Source organism: Dendrobates tinctorius, unplaced genomic scaffold (genome assembly GCF_039654945.1).
Source record: "Dendrobates tinctorius isolate UK_male_01 unplaced genomic scaffold, ASM3965494v1 ptg000070l, whole genome shotgun sequence".
In the NCBI taxonomy this organism is placed as follows: domain Eukaryota; kingdom Metazoa; phylum Chordata; class Amphibia; order Anura; family Dendrobatidae; genus Dendrobates; species Dendrobates tinctorius.
This window is the reverse complement of record NW_027361738.1, coordinates 21119605-21146093: the sequence shown is the minus strand read 5'-3', so window position 1 is coordinate 21146093 and position 26489 is coordinate 21119605. Positions and strand designations below refer to the sequence as shown.

At 44.6% G+C, this 26489-nt stretch overlaps 1 protein-coding gene across 3 annotated transcripts in view; it reads right to left on the bottom strand.

The window, feature by feature from the left end:
• The window catches only part of ITGB8 (integrin subunit beta 8), a 208234-nt gene that overhangs the window by 89004 nt on the left and 92741 nt on the right, over nucleotides 1–26489 (bottom strand). For all 3 annotated transcript variants that reach the window (XM_073581448.1, XM_073581449.1, XM_073581450.1), the window contains exons 5-9: nucleotides 25998–26163; nucleotides 23079–23237; nucleotides 10497–10592; nucleotides 10327–10416; nucleotides 724–858 (exon numbers count right to left, since the gene is read on the bottom strand). In XM_073581448.1, coding sequence (XP_073437549.1) covers nucleotides 724–858; nucleotides 10327–10416; nucleotides 10497–10592; nucleotides 23079–23237; nucleotides 25998–26163 — 646 coding nt within the window. The remainder of the gene's footprint in view (nucleotides 1–723; nucleotides 859–10326; nucleotides 10417–10496; nucleotides 10593–23078; nucleotides 23238–25997; nucleotides 26164–26489) is intronic.

Genomic DNA, 26489 nt, shown 5'->3' with positions numbered 1-26489 from the left:
AGTTCTTTTTTCCTTATTTCAGGCTCCCAAATGGAGATTGTGTACGGAATGACATTCTTAACAGTAGTGACAAGGAATTGATCACAAATGAGATGTCTGGAAGTGTTTGCTCTGCATCAGAGAACACATTAAAACCAAGAAGATAGCCTGAGGATATTTTAGTGTTGGCTTGGGCAATTAGGGTGCCTGTCCCTGTGGGGTGCACTTATACAGTGCTGATCAGCCCACTTGTTCTAATAGTATGGGCGTCACCAGTAGGTGTGCAAGTCTCTCGCCTCAATACCCGGCACTCGGGACCGGAGTGTGCGGCTGCATGTCTTTCTATGCAGCTGAAGGCTCCGGTATGAACCGCCTGCGGAATTGCCAGGTATTGATGCGAGAGACTCGTGTGAGTTTCTCGCATTGCACTCGGAAGTGTGACCCAGGCCGTAGTGACTACACTTATCTGTGTGACTGGCGTTCTATACTTATCCGTGGGCACTTATGACACTAGGCAGACCACCTCCATGAATGATAGATGCGTGACTGGTTGTTTCATCAGTATTTTGCATCTTTGTTGCATCCGCCTTTATCATGGAGGTCTGCAGTATCCAGCAGTCCATTAATATTCTGCCTTGGTGATGGTAAATATGGCTGCCTTTCTTCCATGGGGTTACTTGAGCTCATTCAGTATAGTAAGCGATGTATTTCTGCAGCTGTGGAGAATATTTAGATTGGCTGTACCTTATCATTGCTCTGTACATTACGACATCCTTCTATCCCAGAATGTCTGCTCCCATCCGGACAAATAGCAGTAATATTTACAGAAATGCCCTTCATCGGATTATCGACTTGAATCCTCATTTCAGAGAGAAGTGCCTGCAGAGAATACATCACAGATGATGTTAGATAATTACCATGGTCTCCTTCCTTTTATTTCAAGAGTGGGTTTTCTCACAATAGGGTTAATCGATTCCTATGCATAAAGAATGCCCTTTAAGCGCTGCTCACTGTCCTCCATGAACCAAATGGCTTGCCGAACAGCACAGCACCATTTCCTCATGGCAAAATTTACCAACACAGCAGATATGCGTCAGAAGAAAAACAGGCTTACAGGTCCAATCAGGCTCGTAGATCCAATCGGGTTCCAATGATGTCTCCGGTCAGAGCTAACACTCTGCACCGGAACTGAGCACTGCAAGACCGCCGACCATTGATAAACGACAGTGCTGCACAAGCCCAGTAAGTGCCGACATTTATCTACATAGGGCGGTCAGGAACTGGTTAAAAGGATTGTCTACTACCCAAGGGTGTTCATTTAATAATACTTTTCAATAAAAAAAATACTGTTGATTTACTGGGATGGTCCGCCACCATCTCCTTTGGATCTAAGCAGCACCTTCAGTGTTTATCCATACCCCTGAAGCGAGGGTTGGATCCACTTCTCCCACAGGAAGCAGCAGCTATTAACCTACAAGGACACTTTGAATCCCAAGAGTTAAGATGACTAACAGGATAAACGGCTGGTTAGGAAGGGAAATTAGCAAGAAATACACAAATGCTGTTGGGTTGGAGGGCATGAGGGATCTGACAGGTTCCCTTTAAACCATAGCATTTAACAGTTAAGTTTTAACTACTCTTCTTTGGTGCTGGAGAACCTGGGCTGTGGAGTTGGAGTCGGAGAGTCGGAGTTAGTTTTGGTTGGAGTCGGAGTCGGTAGAAATGTACCGACTCCGACTCCAGCTTTAAAAAAAATGTATTCATATTTCATAATTGAACTTTCATATGAATTTTATAAATGTTACTCAAATATATATGTTCTATCAAACTATGAACAACAGTGATAAGCAGTTCTGCTGGAGATAGAGACATTTCTTACTTCTTGTGTGTCACTGTTCTCCACTGCCCTTATCTAATCTTATACTTGGTTAACCTCATGCTGCCCCAACCCCCCTACTTACAATGTATGAAACTGAAAGTGAAAATATGTTGCAAATTCTTAGTAGTAAAGCTCCTCCTCTAGACTAGATCATACTAGGTGTGCGTCTTCCAAGCATCTCACAGCTGCCTGCTACTCAGAAGAGGAAGACTGTAAGAAGTATTATCCTTTCAACAAACTTTGCATCAGTTAACTGTGAGTACATGAGGAATAATAACAGTATTACTGACCACTATATCAGTTGTACGACCTGGCAATAATTTTGTACAATTGTTTTTAGGAAAAACAATTGTCATTTGGATTGTGAATGCAGAATTAAAAACCTGAGAATGTCAAAGAAGCATCACATTAAATCAGCTGTATTTGAACATTTCATAATCACTCAAGATAGAAAACATTATGTCTGTCAGTGTATGACAAATGATCCAGACGAAAACAAATGCTGTGAAGCCAAGATGAGTGCATATTCAGGCAAAGATAAACATGCTCCTACCAGAGCTTCTAATCTAAAGAGACATTTACAGCGCTTTCATCCAGAAGTACTGAAAGCAGTGGATGAGAAAGACTGCATCCAAACCAATGAACCAGTGCCCAGCTCTTCCAGCCAAACAAAGGAGCAGAGAACTTTGCAGCCATCAGTTGCAAGATATTTTGTCAGTGACAAAGTTACTGTGACAATGACAGTAGATACATTTAAAAAACAGATCATAGAGCTTGTTGTAAAGGACAGTGTGCCTATTTCATTATTTTCACGACCAGCTTTTATGTGTCTGAATGGGGAAATGGCCCGCAAGCTTGGTGTTTCTCTGGAGAGAGAGAGTATTAGAAAATTAGTAATCGAAGAAGCTTTTAAACAAAAGGAAGAACTTAAAAAAAACTCTCAAGGGACGCTTTCTGTTTCTTAAAATGGATGCCTGCACACGTCACAGAGTGAACTATTTGTCATGTCGGACGCTGTTCACACCACAGCGTCCGGCAGGCAGAGGTAGTTCCACCTCCAGCCACTATAGACTCAGTGGCGCCGGCTTGATCTTCAGGCTCTCGGGGGTTAATCCTGCTGGAGACCAGGTTGGAAGGATAGTCACGCCCACGGTCTTTAAATAGTCATACTGGCATATGGGCGTCGCCGATTATAGCTTGTGTTTCATACCAAGTGGTTCCGCTCTGGAGTGGAGGTGTTCAAGAGAGAGAGATTCATATCTGGTGTCGTATGATCCGTCGTTATCCTTTCTCCTTCCCATATTGGTGTTTAGTTGTGCCCTGTTCACATTACTGTTTATTCCTGTGTGTGTGCAGCGCAGTGCAGTTTAAGTTCTCCCTGTCTGTCATTATTTGTGTGGGGGCTTTGGTGGTGTGACTCCTCACTGGGTGGAGGGTGGAGGGTTAAGTGCAGGGCTGAGCAGGAGATAAGGAAAGGTCGGAGGCTCAGGCATTTGCACCTTCAGCAAAAACCCTGGGTTGAGGGTCAGACAGGTTTTCCCCTAGTAAAAGGGACACCACAGGGGCCCCGGGTATTTCAGCCTTAGTTGAACTAAGCCCCCGTGACATTATAATCGGCCCACATTTTTTCAGGAGTCAATGGATCCATTAGATTCCATAACCCGCCAGTTGGCGGCGCTGTCCATACATGTCTCCGAGTTGAAAGGGGCAGTTCAGCAGCAGGGCCTGGTAGTAGCAAAGGTGCAAACGGCATCTGCAGGTATCGGTGCAGAGCCGAAGTTTCCGCTGCCAGAACGATTTTCAGGCGATCGCAGCAAATTTGTCGTATTTCGGGAGGCCTGCAAATTATACTTCCGCATGCGGCCAATATCCTCAGGTAATGAGGCCCAGCGAATAGGGCTGGTGTTGTCATTACTGAGTGGTGACCCCCAAGCATGGGCATTTTCCTTACCAGCTGACTCTGCTACATTTCATTCGGTCGATAATGTTTTTTCTGCCCTCGGGCTCATTTACGATGACCCTGACCGACTGGCTCTAGCGGAATCTAAAATCCGCGCCCTCCGCCAGGGGGAGCGCTTGGCAGAAGACTATTGTTCGGAATTTCGCCGCTGGGCTGTAGACACACAGTGGAATGACCCAGCACTGCGGAGCCAGTTTATTCATGGGGTATCAGGGAGGGTGAAACAAGCCCTCCTGATGTATGAGACTCCGGCATCATTGGAGTCTGCCATGAGTTTGGTGATACGTATTGATCGCCGTTTTCGTCAGGGGGCACAGGAGACGCTACCTCTGTGGGAAAACAGAGGTGCAGGTGTGGTTGAAGTAGATAAGTCCCCTGAACCTATGCAGATTGCTGGCGTGGCACAGGTTCAGCCTCGCGCTCCGGGATTCCGGAAGCCCGGAGCATGTTTCTACTGTGGTAAAGGAGGTCATTATGTTAACGTTTGCCCGGTACTACCTAAGAGGGTCACACCGGCGGAAAACTGTTAAGCTCAGAGGGTATGGAGGAGACCCAACTGAGCGTATGCATATCCTCCATGATGGTATCTCAATGTATGCTCCCTGCCAAGGTTATTATCGCCGGCAGAGAGCTACCTATATCAGTGTTTGTGGATAGCGGTTCCGCCACCAATCTCATAGATGAGGAGTTTGCACACATCGCCGGGTTTAAGATCGAAAAACTTCCTCACCCCATACAGGTGGTGACCATTAATGCTGTTCCCCTCCCTCAAGGGGAGATTACTGAGTTTGTGGCAGAGGTGAAACTCCACATTGGGGTCCTACATTCTGAGTCGGTTACATGTAGGGTCCTCCGTAATCTCCCAGCTCAAATGGTCCTGGGTTTTCCATGGCTGTCCAGGCACAACCCGGTAATTGATTGGAAAACTCAGGACATAGTACAATGGAGTGGTTTCTGCCAAGACAAATGCTTGGCCACATGTGTGTCCGCCGTGACGCCCAGCCTGCCGGAGGCTTTGCAGGATTTCGCGGATGTTTTCTCTGAGAAGGGTTGCTCAGAACTGCCTCCACATAGAGCCTATGACTGTGCGATTAGGTTAAAACCCGGGGCCAAATTACCTAAGGCCAGGATGTTTAATATTTCTGGTCCTGAGAGACAAGCTCTGAAAGACTACATCGCGGAGAGTCTGAGCAAAGGTCACATCCGGCCTTCGTCCTCGCCTGTAGCTGCGGGGTTTTTCTTCATTAAGAAGAAAGATGGGGGGTTACGCCCATGTCTGGATTTCCGAGAGTTAAACCAGATTACTACCTGTGATCCCTACCCAATGCCGTTGATCCCAGATTTGTTCAACCAGGTAGCGGGGGCGAAATGGTTTTCCAAGCTGGACCTCAGGGGGGGCGTATAACCTCATAAGGGTCCGTCAGGGGGATGAGTGGAAGACGGCGTTTAACACTCCTGAGGGTCATTTTGAGAGTCTGGTTATGCCGTTTGGGTTGACCACCGCGCCTGCCGTTTTCCAACATTTTATTAATGATGTATTTGCTCATGTCCTGGGGAGATTTGTGATTGTATACCTGGATGATATCCTTATTTATTCTAGCGATCGGGACACTCATTTGGAGCATGTTAGGCAGGTGTTACAGTTGCTCCGGGAGAACCAGCTCTATGCTAAGCTGGAAAAATGTTTATTTTTTGTCCAGGAGTTGCCCTTTTTGGGATATATTGTGTCCGCAGCCGGTTTTAAAATGGACACCGCTAAGGTGCAAGCGGTGCTGCAATGGGAGAGGCCGGAGAGTCTGAAAGCACTCCAGCGGTTCCTTGGGTTTGCGAATTATTATAGGAAATTTATAAAACACTTTTCGACTGTCGCCAAACCGCTCACGGACATGACAAAAAAGGGTGCCGATCTGGCGAACTGGCCTGAGGTGGCTATACGTGCATTTGAGCGTCTGAAGAATAGTTTTGCTTCAGCCCCCATTCTGGTGCAACCAGACGTGTCTAAACCTTTTGTGGTAGAGGTTGATGCGTCGGAGGTGGGAGTGGGGGCAGTACTGTCTCAAGGCTCGTCCTTGAGCGAGATGCATCCATGCGCCTACTTCTCCAAGAAGCTGTCGCCGGCCGAACGGAATTATGATATCGGCAACAGGGAGTTGTTGGCCATCAAACTGGCTTTTGAGGAATGGCGACACTTCTTGGAGGGGGCGGCTCACCATGTCACAGTTATCACCGACCATAAGAATCTGCTCTACCTGGAGTCGGCCAAGCGTCTGTCTCCTAGGCAGGCTCGCTGGGCATTGTTTTTTACTCGTTTCAATTTTCTTGTGACGTACCGTCCCGGGGCTAAAAACACCAAGGCGGATGCTTTGTCTAGGTGTTTTCCGGGGGGAGAACCTCCGGAAGAGCCGGTACCCATCCTCCAGAAAGGGGTAGTGGTCTCGGCTCTCACGACTGAGGTAGAGGCGGAGATTGCCGAGGCCCAAGAGGAGGTACCACCAGGTCTTCCCGCCAACAAATCATTTGTACCCCTGCATCTTCGGCTTAAGGTGTTGAAGGAACACCACGATTCGGTACTGGCTGGTCACCCAGGGGTGAAGGGCACCTTAGAGCTGGTATCGCGTCGTTTCTGGTGGCCCAAAATCCGGCAGGACGTGGTCTCGTAGGTGGCAGCTTGCATCACGTGCGCTAGGGCTAAGTCACCCCGAACCCGTCCTGCTGGCACGCTACAGCCTCTGGGGGTACCCAATAGGCCATGGACAGAAATCTCCATGGATTTTATCACTGACTTGCCAGCCTCGGCAGGGAACACGGTCATCCTGGTGGTGGTTGACCGTTTTTCAAAGATGGCGCATTTTGTGGCGTTGTCTTCTTTGCCCAATGCTAAGACGTTGGCTCAGGTATTTGTGAAGGAGGTGGTCAGACTCCACGGAGTACCATCTGACATAGTATCTGATAGGGGTACGCAATTTGTGGCGAGGTTTTGGAAAGCTTTTTGCTCAAGGTTGGGGATCAAGTTGTCACATTCATCGGCGTTTCATCCACAGTCTAATGGACAAACTGAGCGCATGAACCAAAATCTAGAACAGTATTTACGATGCTTTGTGTCCGACAACCAGGAGGATTGGTCTACTTTCCTTCCTCTGGCCGAATTCGCGTTAAATAATCACCGCCAAGAGTCATCAGGAGAGTCTCCATTCTTTTGTGTGTACGGTCAACATCCTCAGTTTTGTACCTTACGTCAGGGTGACTCCGGGGGTGTCCCGGAGGAGGATCAGCTAGGAGCCCAATTGTCATCAGTCTGGAGGCGGGTGAAACAGCGTTTGTTGAGCATGAGTGCCAGGTACAAACGGGTGGCTGACAGTAGACGCGTGCCAGGTCCGGACCTGTGTGTGGGTGAATGGGTGTGGTTAGCTACGAAGAACATAAAACTCAAAATCCCATCTTTAAAACTGGGTCCAAGGTTTATTGGGCCTTTTAGGATTTCTGCCATCATTAACCCAGTGGCTTATCGGTTGGAACTTCCTGCGGTGTACAGAATACATAACGTTTTTCACAGGGCTTTATTGAAAAAGGTGGTAGGCTTGGTGGACACGACGCCGATGCCACCTCCAGTCATGGTGGATGGCGATTTAGAGTTCGAGGTCGCCAAGGTAGTGGACTCTCGAGTAGTACGCCGTACTCTTCAGTATTTGGTGCACTGGCGGGGGTATGGTCCGGAGGAGAGGTCTTGGGTTCCAGCCTCAGACATACATGCGGATCGGCTGGTCAGTTCTTTTCACCGTCGTCATCCGGACAAGCCGGGTCCTATGAGTCTTGAGGGCCCTGGGGTCCCTCGTAGAAGACGGGGTACTGTCATGTCGGACGCTGTTCACACCACAGCGTCCGGCAGGCAGAGGTAGTTCCACCTCCAGCCACTATAGCCTCAGTGGCGCCGGCTTGATCTTCAGGCTCTCGGGGGTTAATCCTGCTGGAGACCAGGTTGGAAGGTTAGTCACGCCCACGGTCTTTAAATAGTCATACTGGCATATGGGCGTCGCCGATTATAGCTTGTGTTTCATACCAAGTGGTTCCGGTCTAGAGTGGAGGTGTTCAAGAGAGAGAGATTCATATCTGGTGTCGTATGATCCGTCGTTATCCTTTCTCCTTCCCATATTGGTGTTTAGTTGTGCCCTGTTCACATTACTGTTTATTCCTGTGTGTGTGCGGCGCAGTGCAGTTTAAGTTCTCCCTGTCTGTCATTATTTGTGTGGGGGCTTTGGTGGTGTGACTCCTCACTGGGTGGAGGGTGGAGGGTTAAGTGCAGGGCTGAGCAGGAGATAAGGAAAGGTCGGAGGCTCAGGCATTTGCACCTTCAGCAAAAACCCTGGGTTGAGGGTCAGACAGGGTTTCCCCTAGTAAAAGGGACACCACAGGGGCCCCGGGTATTTCAGCCTTAGTTGAACTAAGCCCCCGTGACACTATTTTGCCATCAATGTCCGATTTGTTTGTGACAAAAATGAAATAGTTACCAAGACATTGGCAGTAAAAGACACCAAAGCTCATCACATCAGTGAGTTTCTCCAGGTCTTGGTGGAAAAGGTTCTGCAAGACTATGAACTTAAAAAAGAGCAAGTTCTTTCTGTCGTAACTGACAATGCTTCAAATATGATAAGTACTATTAAGCTAATGAATGAGAGTAATGATGGTGACCAGCAGCTAGAAGAACATTCTGGGTCCACAGACACAGAAATGTTTGAAATAGAGGAACACAGTATTGTAACTGAGGAGCAAACTGAAGTTGCTTCAGATGAACAGCAACATGATAGTTTAGATGATCTTGTTGAAACTGTGTCAATATGTTCTTTCATTCATCACATGCGCTGTGTTGTGCATACGCTACAGCTGGCTATAAGAGACAGTCTGCAAGAAGGACATGCTGCTGCACTGATTGGCAATGTGAGAAAATTGGCTACTGTTGCCAGAACCCCTAAAGTTGACTCAATTTTGAAGAGACGTGCTGGAAAAGGGGCAATTATTGATCAAGCCACACGATGGGGCAGTACTTACTTAATGATTCAGCGCTTGGTTGAACTGAAAACCTTTCTTGTAGACATGGCTAGCCCTCAACTGACGCTAAATGAAAGTCAGTGGAATCAGGTGACTGAGCTGGAAAAATTGCTAGAGCACCCATTTACAGTGACTAAAAAATTACAAGCAGAGGACTTAACTCCAGGTATTTTCTTAAAGGAGTGGAAGAACCTGATGTTTCGCCTGTCCCAAAGAGTTGGGTTAATTGCAAGTGGCATTGCTACATCAATGAAATGGAGAGAGGAGCTACTATTACAAAATAACATTCTTTTGGCAGCTGTTTATGTAGACCCAATGCATCGGATTCTTCTAGATGATCAACAGCTAAGTAAAGGAAAAGAAGCTCTGTTTGAAATAGCAGTAAGGATGAAAGGGTTGCAGAACAGTCAGGAGGAACAAGAAGAATTTGGTCGTCCTGCCACATCTTCACCCTCATCATCAACTGATGAAGAATTTAATTTCGAAAAATATTTGGATCACAAGGACCGTGCAAAGCGTTCCCGCATAGAAGAAGAGTCATCCCCATCAAGGAACACAGCCAGTACATTTCAGCAGAATTTTTCATGTGCACTAAAAGAAATTGAGAAATTTGACCGTTCATCAAAAATAACAGTGCAACAAGCGATTCCTCTGTATCCTGACATTGTCACAGAGATGTTCCCCGAGTGGTTACTGCTTTGCCACCAACACAAGTTAGTGTAGAGAGGTTGTTCTCTGCTCTCAAAATAATTAGATCAGATTTGAGGGCATCCATGAAGGAGGATCTGACAGAGGCAATACTTTTTCTGAGGACAAATTTATAGATTTCTTCTTATTAACTGCATAAAAGTGTTTATTGCATATTTACTTACAGTTTAGAAAAGTTTATAAAAGTTATTTGCTATATTCTAATTGTATTCTAATAAATGTAGTTTTTGCTCTAAGTGGTCTGATTACTTATATGATGGTGAGAAACTGAATAAGCACGATGTTTAATATTTTACAACAGTAAATTTGTTGTTATGAATTGGCCATTTATGAAGGAGTCGGAGTCGGAGCCGGAGTCGGAGCCTGATAAAATCCAGGAGTCGGAGTCGCAACTGTGGCTTACCGACTCCACAGCCCTGTGGAGAACATTCCCTTTTGGACCATTGAGAGCTATTTGACCTGGGAGCCTGATCATTGCATACTCTGCTCACAACCAGACCACAGACCGTCCACTCTGGAAGTCTCCTTGGATACTTATCTCTAATACATAAGTGGTGGGCTGAATTGTCACTTTTTCTATTTTTTTCAATTAGCATCTGCCTTGTGGGTTTTTTTCCTCCCTCTGGATCAGAATGTTAGGCTATCAGTTGTGCCCAATGAACTCAATAATTAATGTATTCCAATTAAACGGAGCAGCAGGTAAGACTGAATATCCATTGGCTCATGTTTCGTACCACCTATATCCTGGAGCACTGACCTGGTAAGCTTCAACCACCACATTCTTAATATTTGACGTAGTGTCATCCAGTTGCTTGGCTACTGTTCCTGGCAGCAATGGTAAAAGATCCTATAAAAATGAAAGAACAAAGTAAATTTACAACTAAAGAGAGAAAAATCTTTTAAAGAACCACAATCATTTTTTTTTACCTTATACCAATTGAAGGTGCTTCCCCGGACAGCAAATACACCATAGACATGGTTGTCTGCTAATTTATCCCCCAGCAAACCCAGAGATGGATACTCCTGTAAGGAAATACAATTCCATCAACTACTCAAAACATAAAGCAGGTTGTGTTGCTGGGTATGACTCCATCATGTGTGTTATCATGTACAGTGCTTCATATTCCTGTTTTCTTGCTTCTACATTATCTCTGTATAGGGAAGATCTCATTTTAGACAAACACAAGAATGGGACCCTAAGGCTATGTGCACACACTGCGGAATCACCTGTGGGTTTTTCCCCGCGGAACCGCAGGTAAAGTGACCTGCGGTTTTCCTGCGGTTTCACACCTCTACTATGTTAAAGGTGTGAAACCGCAGTGGAATCCGCAGAAACAATTGACATGCTGCGGTTTATAAACCGCAGCAAAACCGCGCGGAAAAAAACGCAGCGTGAGCACTGTGGTTTTGAAAACCCATAGGGTTACATGGTACTGTACCATATCTGCGGAACTGCTGCGGTTCCGCAGGGCCAAAACCGCAGCGGAAACGCAGCAAAAACCGCAGCGTGCGCACATAGCCTAATACATACTCATTTTAGTCTGTCAGGGAGGGGTATGCTTTTGATCCCGGCAAAACAAATATTTTTTTTTTAAATACTAAAATTGCTTCAAATTCTTATGCTTAGTTTCTGACCCCCACCAACTTCCAATGGCCGGTAGACTGTGAGGCCTCGCGGGCAGGGTCCTCTCTACTTTTGTACTTGTGTGTGCCTTGTATTGCTCACGTTTATTACACTTGTCTTTGTATGCCCCTTTTTCACATGTAAAGCGCCATGGAATAAATGGTGCTATAAAAATGAATATTAATAATGATATATGTACACAGGTCATTGTAAGAGTTTGGTCAGCTGTAATATACTGAGCGGCCATGATGAGCTAGGAAGCCATCTTGTGAAAGTTAGGAGAAGAATCAACTTTTACCAAAGAACTAATAAAATGTACTAAATGGAGGGTGGAAAATGAGATCATGTCTCCTAGCAACCTCAGTAGACGTGCATAGAGGAAGATTGGATCAATAGGGGAATAGGGTTACCAACTATATGGTCAATGTGTGTTTATGTGATATTGTTGGTAGAAAGAGAAAAGTCATTAAAGTGTCAAGATGTCAGAATTTATGGATATAGTCTGGAGGCAATGATGAGATTGAAGGCAGCAGTCATACATAATAATGACTTTTATGGGTTTTAATGTTGTGTGACAAAAAGTTAATTAATATTGTCATATTATATATCATTATATTCTAAAATACCTGTTTCTGTAGATTACCATGAAAACACCTTAGAATTACAATGAAACCACCCTCTGCGGCAAAATGCAGTTTTCTTTGTATCAGGTATAAAAAGGCACCCATAGTCTCACACGGGGCCTTATCACCGCCAGACCTCCTAGCGAATCTCTGCCCGTCTGAATTCCTGTTTTTGCCCGCATATTTCAACTTCTCTGATTGTCCGTTCTGTTTTGCCATGCATCTCCTGAATAAACTTCGACCTCAGCTTGATAAGAAGAATTGTCTGCAATTTTGTCCGGCTCTTCCAACTCTCCCAGTCAGAACTTTCTCTTACAGTCATATTCACTTCAAATACTGTAGTTTTTATGTGATTTTCAATGTAGAAATACTATGGATAAAACTTGCTGTGAAAATCTACACCATACATTGACAAGTCGCATATGTGAAACGAAAATCGTCACTCAATTCACAATGTAGACTTTCTGTGCAGATTTTCAACCCTGGTAAAGTAATGCAGAGAAGAATCTGGACGGAATCCTGCTGCATATGCCACCGTGTCTACATACTCTGAGGCTGAGGTTATTGGCGCACGTTGAGTATTTGCTTGCATAAATTTCTGCAAGGTTTCTGGATCTCTTGGCAGGAAAAACGCTGCGGTAAAAATGCGCGTTTTTGGTGCGTTTTTGTATGCGTTTTTGTACAGCAATGAAGACTTTTTTGAGCTAAATAGATATTTAAAACATGTTTTGTGATGTAATTTCTTGGTTCAACACCACCTTTTTCATGCTGATGCAGTGGCATCAGGGTAATGGGATTAGGGCTTGGTGTCAGCAGGTGTCATTGACACCTAGCCTTAGGTTTATTAATGAAAAGGTGTCAGCCCGACACCCTCATTACTAAGCCGATAAGTTAACACAAACACACACACAAACACACATTGTAACCAGCCTATGTAGGAGCGTTAACAGAAAAAACATACGTAGGCTGTAACCAGACAGCAACTGATAATTTTAAAGAAACAAAATGAAAAAAAAAAAATTTGCTTGAGCTCCCGCGTAATTTTAATAACCAGCAGAGGGAAAGAAGATGTCTGAGGGCTAATGTTAATATTCTGGGAAGGATCCAATAGCCATAAAGGTTTCCAGGCTATTAATATCATCTCACAGCTGTTTGCTTAGCCTTTACTGGCTAGTTTACAAGGGGACTCCAGAAAAAAAAATGATATAGGGTCCCCCTATAAAATCTAACCAGCAAAGGCTGGTTCAACAAGGCTGGTTATCAAGAATAGAGGGGTCCCCATGCTGTTTTTTTTTAAATTATTTAAATAATTAATTAAAAAAATGGTATCCCCCCCATTTTTGACAACCAACCCTGCTAAAGCAGATAGCTGGAGGCTGATATTCACAGGCTAGTAAGAGGCCATGGATATTGGACTCCCGCAGCCTAAAAATAGCAGCCCGCAGCTGCCCAGAAAAGGCACATCTATTAGATGCGCCAATTATGGCGCTTTGCCCGGCTCTTCCCACTTGCCTTGTAGTGGCAGCAAGTGAGGTTCATATTTGTGGGGTTGATGTTAACTTTGTTTTGTCCGGTGACATCAAGCCCACGTCTATAAGACACCCATCCATTACTAATCCTATAGTTGCATGGTAAATAAAGACACAGCAAGAATAAAGTCCTGCATTTGAAATAAGACTAAACACACTTTCCCTTTTTATTTAAACGCCTAATCCCAGCGAAGCCCTAGTTCTCCTGTAATAAAAGTAAAATAAAAAAAACAACAATATACCATACCTGTCTGTTGTTCTGTCCCACGCTGTAATCCATGTCTGGGGGATAAACAGTTTTCAACCTGGACAGTGCCAAGATGCGATCATCCTGGCAGAAAACTACTAGTGACTGAGGGGCTGCGAGCTCAGCCTCAGAGACTGGTGGTGACATCGTTGAGGTAACCTTCAGTCAGAGAAGCGCCGTTCCCAGCCGGGCTGAACTGCAGTGACTTCGATAACATCCCCGCTAGCACCGGGTGAGTGATAACTAGCCTTGCTGAAGCTGACAACTTAGGGTTGCAGCCCCAGCTGTGAGTTTTGTCTGGCTGGTTAGCAAAAATACAGGGGAACCCACACCTTTTTTTATTTATTATTTATTTACAGTGCAGGAGCAGCTGATGAATACTCCCATGCGCCGCTCCTGCTCTCACTGGTATTAGCAGCTGCAGGTGTTGGATGATGGGATCACTAGTCCCATCAGCTGACACAGTGACCGGAGGTAAAGTTTATACCTCCGATCACAGCTGAGCGCTCACGCTGTCTTTTGACAGCGTGGGAACTGTGGCTTTCGGACCGGTGGGGATGATTTCCCCGCTAATCAGAAGCGGTGTTTGCTACGCTGTCATGCACATAACAGCGCAACAAACACTGGATGTTCAGGCCCCCCATCAAGTGAATGGGATCTGGGTTCGGGTTCAGGTCCGGGTACTGTTCTGTTACCCGAAACTGAACTTTTTGTAACTGTTCGGCCGAACCTGCCGGACCTGAACATCAAGGTGTCCACCCATCTCTAATTACCTCCTGTTAGTGTATCGCCGGCTGTCTTTGAGAGCAGTCACATCTCCCGATGTCACTGTTCTACGTGTGAGATCACTGTGGGACATTCAAGATTATGTGGACTATGGCGGAGAGGTGAGTACTATATATGCTGGTTTATTATTTTTTCTAGGAGACGAGGGCATCGGGGATTTAGTGTTAGTTGAGTATAATGGGTGTTATTTTCATTTGAATATGCAATTATTTAACTTTTTTTTTAACTTTGAACACAGGCGCCGTCAGATGATACTACGTCTCCCATCAGCAGCACCTGCTGTCACTGTTACCAGTGACAGCAGACGTAGTCCGATGGGAGCAGTAGTCTCATCAGTCCACGCATGCTGACTTGCGGTAAGCTTTTTAAAGCAGGTAATCACTGGGGGTCACAGTCACAGCTACAGGGTCACTCTGACATCTGCCAGCATGGCAGCGCTCTGAACGACAGACTGTGGTAGCGTTACCGCAGGTCACAGCTGTGGGTCACGCTGACATCTGACAGTGTTACACTGCAGCGCTCTGACAGACAATCTTACCAACGGTAGCGTTACTGCCGATAAGAACAACCGCACCGCTGTTTCCCACGCTGTCACACAGGCGACAGCATGGGAAACACCATAAGGAAGCCGGTAAAATGCAAACAAAAACTCAGCAAATTCTAAAAAAAAACATTTTTATGCCTGCGCTTTTGCTGCGGATTTGACTGACTCAATTGAAGTCAATGGGTAAAAAACGCTGCAGAAAAGCACAAAGAATTGACATGCTGCAGAAAAAACATGCACTGCAAATACTTAAGGAATTTTACTGATCATGTGCACAACACTTCAGGATTGTCATTGAATTAGCTTGCACAAGGATTCCATAGTGTTTTTGTCCCATTTCCGTGCAGAAAAAAACGCCGCAAAGACGCATAAAAAAGTACTGTGTGCACACAGCCTAAAAGGCTACGTTCCCACGATGAGATTTTGGTGAGTTTTTGATGCTGCAGAATTTCTGCACCATTTCTGTACCTACTATTTAAATTGGGTTACTTGCATTTTTTACATGTTTTTTTTAACGTGCGTTTTTATTGCTCTTTTGATGCTGCGGTTTTTGGCTCTGGTGTGTCATCTATTCTATTATTTCTAAACACTGTTTTTCGGTGATTTCTTTGTATCCCTGTTCATACTGCACCCACACACACAAATGATACACCATTTTAAAGGTAAACTTGCCCCCTTCAGCCAGAAAATAGCCAAACAAACCACACATCCACGATTTGATCACAAAATACAGTTTAAACGTTAATTTTCATAAACCTGCAGTAAGGAAAAATGACCTGCAGGTGGCACCACAGTACCCCAAAGCACACTACCAACACATTTGTATACATGCACTGCTTTTTCACTGATTACTTCGCCCCACTCAAACACATGATACACCATTTGAAAGGTAAATTTGCTCCCTTCAGCAAAAAAACAGCCAAACAAACCACACATTCAAGATTTTATCACTAAATACAGTTTAAACATTCATTTTCATAAACCTGCAGAGAGACACAATGACCTGCAGGTGGCACCTCATTGCATTACCATTCTACATATATAAATACCTGTCTGTGTTCATCAGCTCATGAAATACCTTTACAAGTGCTGTAAATAACGCTGCTTTGCTTTTTGTACTTCCTGCTTTTTTGCTTTGACAAAACTTTATTGACACACTTAGGATTTCATGCATTTTTGCTGTGTTTCTGCTGCGGAAACGAACTAAATACAGAAGTGTGTTTTTTACCTAATGAAAGTCTAGGGGAAATTCCGCACAGAAATCTCAGAGTACCCGCAAGGGGGGTGGGACATATCAATATTTAAATACATGTTTAATTTGCTGGTTTCCACTGTATCTCGGGCTGGTATATTAGCCCCAGATACTGCATAAACTCAGCCTTTTGCTTTAACAGCACAGCTAAACTGGGTCTGCTAGGATTCAGCAGCTTCTGCTCCATCACAGTCAACTCACATTATCATTTGGCCTGAAGGATTGTATACTCAGCGTTCATTACTGTGTACACTGCAATCAGGAGGCAGAGATGGTAATAAACCATCTCTGCCTTCTCGCCCGGCTATGTCTGATGGCTGGCTCATTTTCTGCAGCTGCTTTCTTTGAAATGATGTTTTACAACATCACTGAAGAGTAAAATGTGGACCAACTTGATGTTTAAAGTCTATGGATAGTCTGCAAGTAGATAACATGGTAGACATGCTTTAAAGGGAACCTGTTACTTCAAAAAAGCTGCCCAATCTCTGGCCAGTATGTTATACAGAAAAAAAACCAAGCAAGTTTATACACACATGTAAGAGTTTATCTTGACAAATAACGCCCCATTTTGATAACTTGTCACAGAAGTTTATCTCACTTAAGATAACTAGCATTACAAAATCGCACACAAGCTAAGGGCCCTGTTACATTTAGCGATGCACCAGCGATCCCGACCACGATATAACCCGGTCAGGATCGCTGGTGCATCGCTAAATGGTCGCTACTGAGCTGCCAAACAGGCAGAGCTCACTAGTGATGCAGCGACGCAGCAGCGGTCGTTACTTACCTGTCAGACGCGGCGATGTTGATGTTCTCTGCCCGCGTCTACGCATCACTCGTCGGCGCCAGCAGGAAGCCGACAACGAGAAATGGACCAGGCCGATCTCGCGCGATCAACGATAGCCAGCGGGGGAGCCGGTCGGAGGTAAGTGTCACATATAACGATATCGCTAGCAATATCGCTGCTGCGTCACAAAATCGGTGACGCTTTAGCGATATTGCTAGCAATATCCCTATATGTAAAGCCCCCTTTACTCTCATGTTACAATGGGTTACACTGTGGTGGGGAAGTTAAGGAGTCCAAGGTCAAAAACCGGGAAGGTACATCAAAACAGAGGGATTAGGCAAAGGCGTAGTCCGGGTTCAGAATTCCAAGAAGGTAGCGGAAAAAGATAAAGACAAAGGGGCTGGGGTAATGGCACATCAAAGGCAAATCCAAGATCGGTCAACAAAGATCAAAATACTAAAACTCAAAGCACAGTGTGCAAATGGACTAAATTTTGTGCTGGTGGGTGGCACTTGCTGAGATAAATCTGGTGGTGGGTGTCATGAAAACGGTGCTGGTAGCAGCGCATGAGCAGATTTAAATCTTGGCTACATGACGAGCCGAAATCTCATTCTGTTCATGCTCTGTCATTGGTGCCATTTTACTGAACACCGCTGGCAACATTTCCCTGAAGCTTGCCAACAGATCAATCTTAAAAGTACTGCCCACAGCTAGGACGGAGCCATCATAAATTTGAGGAAGAAATTACAAGCACCACAGGCAGCAGAGAGGCTGCCCAAGGTATCTATTAAATCAGCTTGATGGCGCCATTTTGCATACATCTTTAGTTTAAGGCTGGGGGGACACGAGTGTATAACACGGCCAAGTGCTATGCGATAAAACATTGCATAGCACTTGGATCAATGTTATTCTATGGGACAGCTCACATCTACAATTATTTTCTCATGCTGATTCAGCATGAGAGAATTTAATATTCTATATATAATCACATGCTCCAATTGGTAGTGTAAATCAACAGCCGCGGAGACACCATCACATGTTTCTCAACGCAAGCAATGACTAGCCACGTCTTTCCCCGGGAAGGAACAACCACGGGAAGGGCAGTCTCCAATGAAGGAAACCACCTATGCCAAAACATGGTATCCATCCACAGACAGCTGTTTCGGGGTATTGCCCCTCATCAGTGTGGAGTAGGAAACTGGCTAGTAGGAGCAATGCCTAGTGAAAGGCTATGAACATAAGGATGAGTGACCTCATGGAGATCAACATCCAACACTGCGGAGACACCATCACATGTTTCTCAACGCAGTGATCTAGAGCAATGCCCCCATCCCTTATGGGAAATATGCAAAAGCATGTAAATCAACAGCCGCGGAGACACCATCACATGTTTCTCAACGCAAGCAATGACTAGCCAGGTCTTTCCCCGGGAAGGAACAACCACGGGAAGGGCAGTCTCCAATGAAGGAAACCACCTATGCCAAAACATGGTATCCATCCACAGACAGCTGTTTCGGGGTATTGCCCCTCATCAGTGTGGAGTAGGAAACTGGCTAGTAGGAGCAATGCCTAGTGAAAGGCTATGAACATAAGGATGAGTGACCTCATGGAGATCAACATCCAACACTGCGGAGACACCATCACATGTTTCTCAACGCAGTGATCTAGAGCAATGCCCCCATCCCTTATGGGAAATATGCAAAAGCATGTAAATCAACAGCTGCGTTGAGAAACATGTGATGGTGTCTCCGCGGCTGTTGATTTACATGCTTTTGCATATTTCCCATAAGGGATGGGGGCATTGCTCTAGATCACTGCGTTGAGAAACATGTGATGGTGTCTCCGCAGTGTTGGATGTTGATCTCCCATATTGATAGTTCTGCTTCACGTCACTTGTCTTATCTATTGCATTTTTTCTAGGCTGTATTGTGCAAAAATATGTGACTTCAGATTTTGTATTAGTCTAGCCTGATGAAGAGACCTGAGTAGTCTCGAAAGCTTGCAATGTATTACCATCTTTTCAGTTAGCCATTAAAAGGTATCAACTACTGAGGACTCTCAATCCTGAATATTTTTCTATCTACTGGCTAACACGGTACAAAGATATACATCTTTCCTGTATCTCATGGAGATCAACATCCAACACTGCGGAGACACCATCACGTTTCTCAACGCAGTGATCTAGAGCAATGCCCCCATCCCTTATGGGAAATATGCAAAAGCATGTAAATCAACAGCTGCGGAGACACCATCACATGTTTCTCAACGCAAGCAATGACTAGCCAGGTCTTTCCCCGGGAAGGAACAACCACGGGAAGGGCAGTCTCCAATGAAGGAAACCATCTATGCCAAAACATGGTATCCATCCACAGACAGCTGTTTCGGGGTATTGCCCCTCATCAGTGTGGAGTAGGAGACTGGCTAGTCATTGCTTGCGTTGAGAAACATGTGATGGTGTCTCCGCGGCTGTTGATTTACATGCTTTTGCATATTTCCCATAAGGGATGGGGGCATTGCTCTAGATCACTGCGTTGAGAAACATGTGATGGTGTCTCCGCAGTGTTGGATGTTGATCTCCATGAGGTCACTCATCCTTATGTTCATAGCCTTTCACTAGGCATTGCTCCTACTAGCCAGTTTCCTACTCCACACTGATGAGGGGCAATACCCCGAAACAGCTGTCTGTGGATGGATACCATGTTTTGGCATAGGTGGTTTCCTTCATTGGAGACTGCCCTTCCCGTGGTTGTTCCTTCCCAGGGAAAGACCTGGCTAGTCATTGCTTGCGTTGAGAAACATGTGATGGTGTCTCCGCGGCTGTTGATTTACATGCTTTTGCATATTTCCCATAAGGGATGGGGGCATTGCTCTAGATCACTGCGTTGAGAAACATGTGATGGTGTCTCCGCAGTGTTGGATGTTGATCTCCATGAGGTCACTCATCCTTATGTTCATAGCCTTTCACTAGGCATTGCTCCTACTAGCCAGTTTCCTACTCCACACTGATGAGGGGCAATACCCCGAAACAGCTGTCTGTGGATGGATACCATGTTTTGGCATAGGTGGTTTCCTTCATTGGAGACTGCCCTTCCCGTGGTTGTTCCTTCCCGGGGAAAGACCTGGCTAGTCATTGCTTGCGTTGAGAAACATGTGATGGTGTCTCCGCAGCTGTTGATTTACATGCTTTTGCATATTTCCCATAAGGGATGGGGGCATTGCTCTAGATCACTGCGTTGAGAAACATGTGATGGTGTCTCCGCAGTGTTGGATGTTGATCTCCATGAGGTCACTCATCCTTATGTTCATAGCCTTTCACTAGGCATTGCTCCTACTAGCCAGTTTCCTACTCCACACTGATGAGGGGCAATACCCCGAAACAGCTGTCTGTGGATGGATACCACGTTTTGGCATAGGTGGTTTCCTTCATTGGAGACTGCCCTTCCCGTGGTTGTTCCTTCCCGGGGAAAGACCTGGCTAGTCATTGCTTGCGTTGAGAAACATGTGATGGTGTCTCCGCGGCTGTTGATTTACATGCTTTTGCATATTTCCCATAAGGGATGGGGGCATTGCTCTAGATCACTGCGTTGAGAAACATGTGATGGTGTCTCCGCAGTGTTGGATGTTGATCTCCATGAGGTCACTCATCCTTATGTTCATAGCCAATTGGTAGTGTGACTCATCTCACACACACCCATATAAGATGTCATCCGAATATACGACAAGACAGGCAATGGAGGAGATGGAGAAATTAATTTCTCCGGCTCTTCCGCGCCTCTGCTCCGATTCTCTCATGCTAGCGGATCGGATCACAGTGCACTGACAATTGGTTCACGCTCGCAGCAGAGCTGGAGCCGAGGTTCATTAGAATGTCGCATTGTATGCCATTTGCTACTTTGATTCGTGGGCCTAACATGGATAATCCCAATAACAGGTTCTCTTTAAGGTAAACGTAACTATATCTGGATATTTGTGTGCAAAAATACTTAGGGTAGCCTGCAATTTAGTGATTTAAATCCTTGTTCACTCTGATCTTAAGAGTCCAGTGGGAGGTCTTGCAGTTATTGAGAGGCATTTCTGTATTCACTCTCATACAGAGAAAGCTTTCAATCAGAGGCTCAAACCTCTCATTTGACTCCTTAGCCAACAATAAGCAGGAATTCTTATGGTCAATGGTCGTGGGTAAAACCCAGAAACCCCCATCGATCAGCTGTAGTAGCACCATCATTGTCCGGATATAACAGTGTGACCGAGAGGAATACCACTATTTCATCACACTATTTCGCGACCACTCTTAGCAGATCAGCTCAATTGCAGTCCAATACTGATGACATGTTGATAGATGTTAGATGAAACTCATCTGTGGCAAGTAACAGGTGTGGGCAATATGAAAATTACACTTGAAACTATATAAAATGGGAGAAGTTGACTCAGTCTTTGCATTGTGTGTTTGTGGGTGCCACACTTAGCTGGAGAACAGAAAGAGGAGAAGAGAACTGTCTGAGGACTTGAGAACCAATATTGTTAAGAAATGTCAACAGTCTCAAGGTTACAAGTCTATTTCTTGACATCTTGATGTTCCTTTGTCCATGGTGCGCAACAAAATCAAGACGTTTACAACCCATGGCACTGTAGCTAATGACGATGACGACGGAGAAAAACTGATGAAAGGTTGCAACGCAGGATAGTCTGGATGGTGGATAAGCAGCACCACTCAAGTTCCAAAGAAATTCAAGCTTTTCTGCAGGCCCAGGGTGCATCAGTGTCAGCACAAATTATCTGTTGACATTTGAATGAAATGAAACGCTATGGAAGGAAACCCAGGAGGACCCCACTGCTGACACAGAGACAAAAAAAGCTAGACTGCAGCTTTCCAAAATGTACATGAGTAAGCCAAAATCCTTCTGGGAAAGAGTCTTATGGACATATGAGATCAAGATAGAGCTTTTTGGTAAAGAACATCATTCTACTGTTTACCGAAAACAGAATGAGACCTACAAGGAAAAGAACACAGTACCTACAGTCAAATATGCTGGCGGTACAAAGATGGTTGGGGGTTGTTTTGCTGCCTCTGGCACTGTGTGCCTTGACTGTATGCAAGACATCATGAAATTTGAAGAATACCAAAGGAATTCGGGTGACAATGTAGTGCTCAGTGTCAGAAAGGTGGGTTTTCGCTCAAGGTCATGAGTCTTCCAGCAGGACAATGACCCCAAACATACTTCAAGAAGCACCCAGAAGTGGATAGAAACAAAGTGCTGAAGAGTTCTAAAGTGGTCAGCAATGAGTCCAGATCTAAATCTCATTGAACACCTTTGGAGAGATCTTAAAATTGCTGTTAGGAGAAGGTGCCTTCACATATGAGAGACCTGGAGCAGTTTGCAAAATAAGAGTGGTCCAAAATTCCAATTGAGAGGTGTAAGAAGCTTGAAGATGGTTATAGGAAGCGATTCACTGCGGTTATTTATTCCAAAGGGTGTGCAACCAAATATTAAACTGAGGGTGCTAACAATTTTTTCTGCTCCATTTTTTCTAGAAGAAATACTTCATTTTCTGGAACAATCTCAAGGGTGCCAACAGTTTTGGCCATGACTGTGTATATATATTGACACACACACACACACACACACACACACACACACATGCACACCGCTCCCAGCTCTTTAGTATGTTGCTGCAGACAGGGTCTCTTTAAAGAGTCTTTAATTCCTACAAATGCTGCAATACTGATATGTAAGAATACCCTATCATAGTATTACAGTGGTGACAATCGTTTAATTGCATATTACTTAATTATTTTAAGTAATATATAATCATATATACTTAATTATTAGAAAATAATTTCTGATGCCATTATCTCCTCTGAGAACAAGGCAGGCTGCTTTAAATATGTGTGAGGTACATTTACCAGAAGTAGTCATGACAAGCTGCCAGTGTATACAAAGCTAAGCATGTAGCCCAATTAATGTAAAATCTTCTGAGGATGTCAGCCACACGTGCGTGCAATTCCCTCTTCCTCACAACCTTTCTGATCACTTGAATCACTTGCGCTAGGAAAGAAGATTACAATAATGAGCCCTTCTTCCACCGGCCGATTACTCCTTTTGTACAGGTCCTTACCATATCTGACGCTCTGGTGTAAACGTTGTCTTTGAGATGACAGTTTCCATCATTCGGGGACACGATCCCGGCTAATTTACTGTCAAGTGCTAAATGAGAAGTTTGATCTGTCATCAATATAATCAAGCGCTTTGCTTCTTTCCGCCAGCCAATTTCTTTCTGAAACATAAAAGGAAATGCCATAAAAATTGGGATTGCCTTTAATCTAGAGATGAGTGACATAGAGAGATCGCCTATCTTAACCATTTATATCTATAAAGTGTCAAATCGGAACATCGAAGATGGGATAGACGTGGAAGAAAGCTTTTGTTATTGTCATGTGACCCTATGTATGACGTCACGTGGACCCTACATCCACAGATCTGGATGAAGAAGTGACGAGTATACACAACAGCATCGGCGTCAACGTTAGAAAGGGACTTGCTGCTCATCTTAGATATTAAACTGAGATTTGGGATAATGAATTTGGCACTCCATGTGGATTAAGTTGTAAGAGAAGCCACTTAAGGAGAAAAGGACATTAAAAAAATAGACTAAAAAATGAGAAGATAGAGAATCTACTATTTTATTTGATACTTTTTGCTGCCAAAATAAACAGATTCTTCTTCTCTAAGTCTGAGTCATGAGTTTTTGTACTTCAAAGTGATAGGAAAGCATTTTACAAAACATCTACTGACCAGAAGGTGGCGCTTTATGTGATAGTCTTCTCTAATACCACGTGGAATAAGGGGGGTATTTATACTGTAGCTGTTTCACATTTCATAAATACTGGGACCATCCCAGTTTATCCCTTATTGCCTCCCTGTTCATGCTTCCAGCACTGACAATACTATGGTTGGGAATGCCACCACTATATGCACAACCATGTAGCTCTTAAAGGGAATTTGTCAGCAGGTTTTTGGTACCTCATCTGAGAGCAGCATAATGTAGGCAAAGAGAAGCTGAATTCAAGGATGTCTCACTTAAATTGCTTGATGCAGCACTTCTGACGTAATCAGAGATTTTAGATTTAGAATGATGCAGAGCTGAGAAAGCTAACCCCGCCGACACCAGGCTCTCTGTGTGCAAAGTCCATAGACAGTGAGCTGCTTATCACAGGAAGGAGCATTGCTGGACAAGTCTGGCAACGTTAATCACTTTCACAAGTGACACAACCCCGAATTCTGTGTTTTAGCTTCCATTTCCTGCTGTCATCAGATTCCATAGCAAAACCTGCTGACAGATTCCCTTTAATCCAGCCAACCAAAGTGCATGAAGGTGTACCTGTCACCATATGTATTATAACTGTTTAGCATTACATGGTGTTCCCAATGGCTGGTCAATCTTTTGTCTAAAAAATCTTTTAAGCAATTGGGGTAGATTAAAAATGCTGAAGTGCTTGCCTTCAGTAGCCTCTGAGCTGCTCTGTCTATTGCTAGCTGTAGAATGAGTTGACTGAGAATTTATCAGTGAGCCTGATGTGACAGTCTGACTAAGAGTCTGTAACTCTTTTATATGTCTCTTTCTGAGTTACTTTCAGCTGATTTATGACCAAACACCACAAAGAAGCTGAATGTGCTTGGAAACAAAGAGCAAAACAGAGCAAACTTTTTAAAGAAACCCAGTTGTAAAAACGATTTTTAATCCCAAATACAAATACATGCAAGGTTGGCAAACTCCTGTTAATATTTTTTTTCCATCTGTTTCTGAGGTCCTTTGCTATCTCTGCTCTAATAGTCTGCATGATCTCAGGCTAATCAACTAATAATTTAAGATAGATAATAAATGTCTAAGCATTAGAAACCCCACTACTTGGACCTCCATCGATCAGGAGATCAAAGTCCTGTGTCTCCCATTTGAATTTCTTATGGTCACACATGAATGCTATCCTTCCATAAGTCTATGAGCCTGTGAGGCAGCTGAGGCTCGGCTATCTTCATCAGTACCGAAGACAATGAATGGACCCGGATGTATGGCTTTTCAGCTCTCTATTGAAAGTGGTTGTCCACAACTTTTACATTGATGCCCGGGGTCCGACACCTGGCACCCCCGCCGATCAGCTGTTATTGTTGGCGGTAGTACTTACTTGTGGAGCCGCAGGGTACTGCTCATCTGCCTCGTAATTAATGGAACGTGCAGTAACAAGCCCTAGCAACTACAAGTAGATGGCCGACCTCCGTAAGTAAGTACATCCAGCCAGCAGCTGCTGCCACCACTGATAACAGCTGATCAGTGGGGGTGCCGGGTGTCGGACCCCAGCTGATCAGACAATGATGCCTTATCGTAAGGATAGGGCATTAATGTAAAAGAAGTGGACAACCTTTTTGCATCAGAGACTCGGGACTTTACATCAGCGACTCGGGACCTCCAAACCCCTGATCGATAGCATCTCCCCCAGTCATCACAAAAATTTCCTCCTATACACATGAACAATGGCTTGAATTCTCCAAGAGTTTAACAAAAAGAATTGCAGGATCCCATTCCAGCAGACACAATCCATGTCCCTGCGGACCGCCTCCTACCTGCCAGCAACCCAGCGCTTCTTTCAATTTGGATTTGCCTGACATCATGACCGTGACACGCCGCGATGAGGACGTCATGGTCGGCCTACCAATCAGAAGTGACGCTGGGGGCTCTGGTTCAGTGGTCACGGTGTCACGAAATCTTTTTGCTGAACTCTATTTTCCAACATTTCTCCGTTGTCCGGTTTTGGGTCCTGTACATACTGATACGTTCCAGCCATCCACATGATTATCAGAAGGACATATCACCAGATGCCAGGTTTTAAGTTTTTTCCATATAATCCTTTCAAACCCCAAATTCAACATACAGTTAAAATAAAAAAAATGCTGTGAGCCTGACATTGAATGTTTCGGACCCTGGCTGATGCTGGTGCATGAATAGATATGACATAAATAACATTTAATAACACATACTCACATGGCAAACTGCTGCCTGCAGCATAGCATCAAACGCACCTTCTGGGTTGTCTAAATTCCCGGCAATTTTTTGCTTACTAACAATTTGCTTGAATTGTGTGATATTGCTTGTTAAGGAAAGCACATGAATGAATCCATGAGGTGGCATGCAGTCCTTCTCATAGACGCTGGAAAGAAATAATGGTCACAAGGTTACTACAAAAACTCTCAGGGCATGTCAATGGATGCAAAATATTGACCAGCTAGACAAGATGAGAATGGGATGAAAGTTACCTTTAATAGGAACAAACATTAAACCTTTAGTTTGTGGCTAAATTCCCAGAACACACTGGAAGGGATCTCCATTTAAAGGGAACCTGTCAACATGACAGGAATTATGATGTAGGGGCTGAGACCCTGATTCCCAAGATGCATCACTTACTGGACGGCTTGGTATTAGGGTGGTTTCACATTAGCGCTTTTTAAGCGCACGCACGGCCGGGGGTAGCTTCGC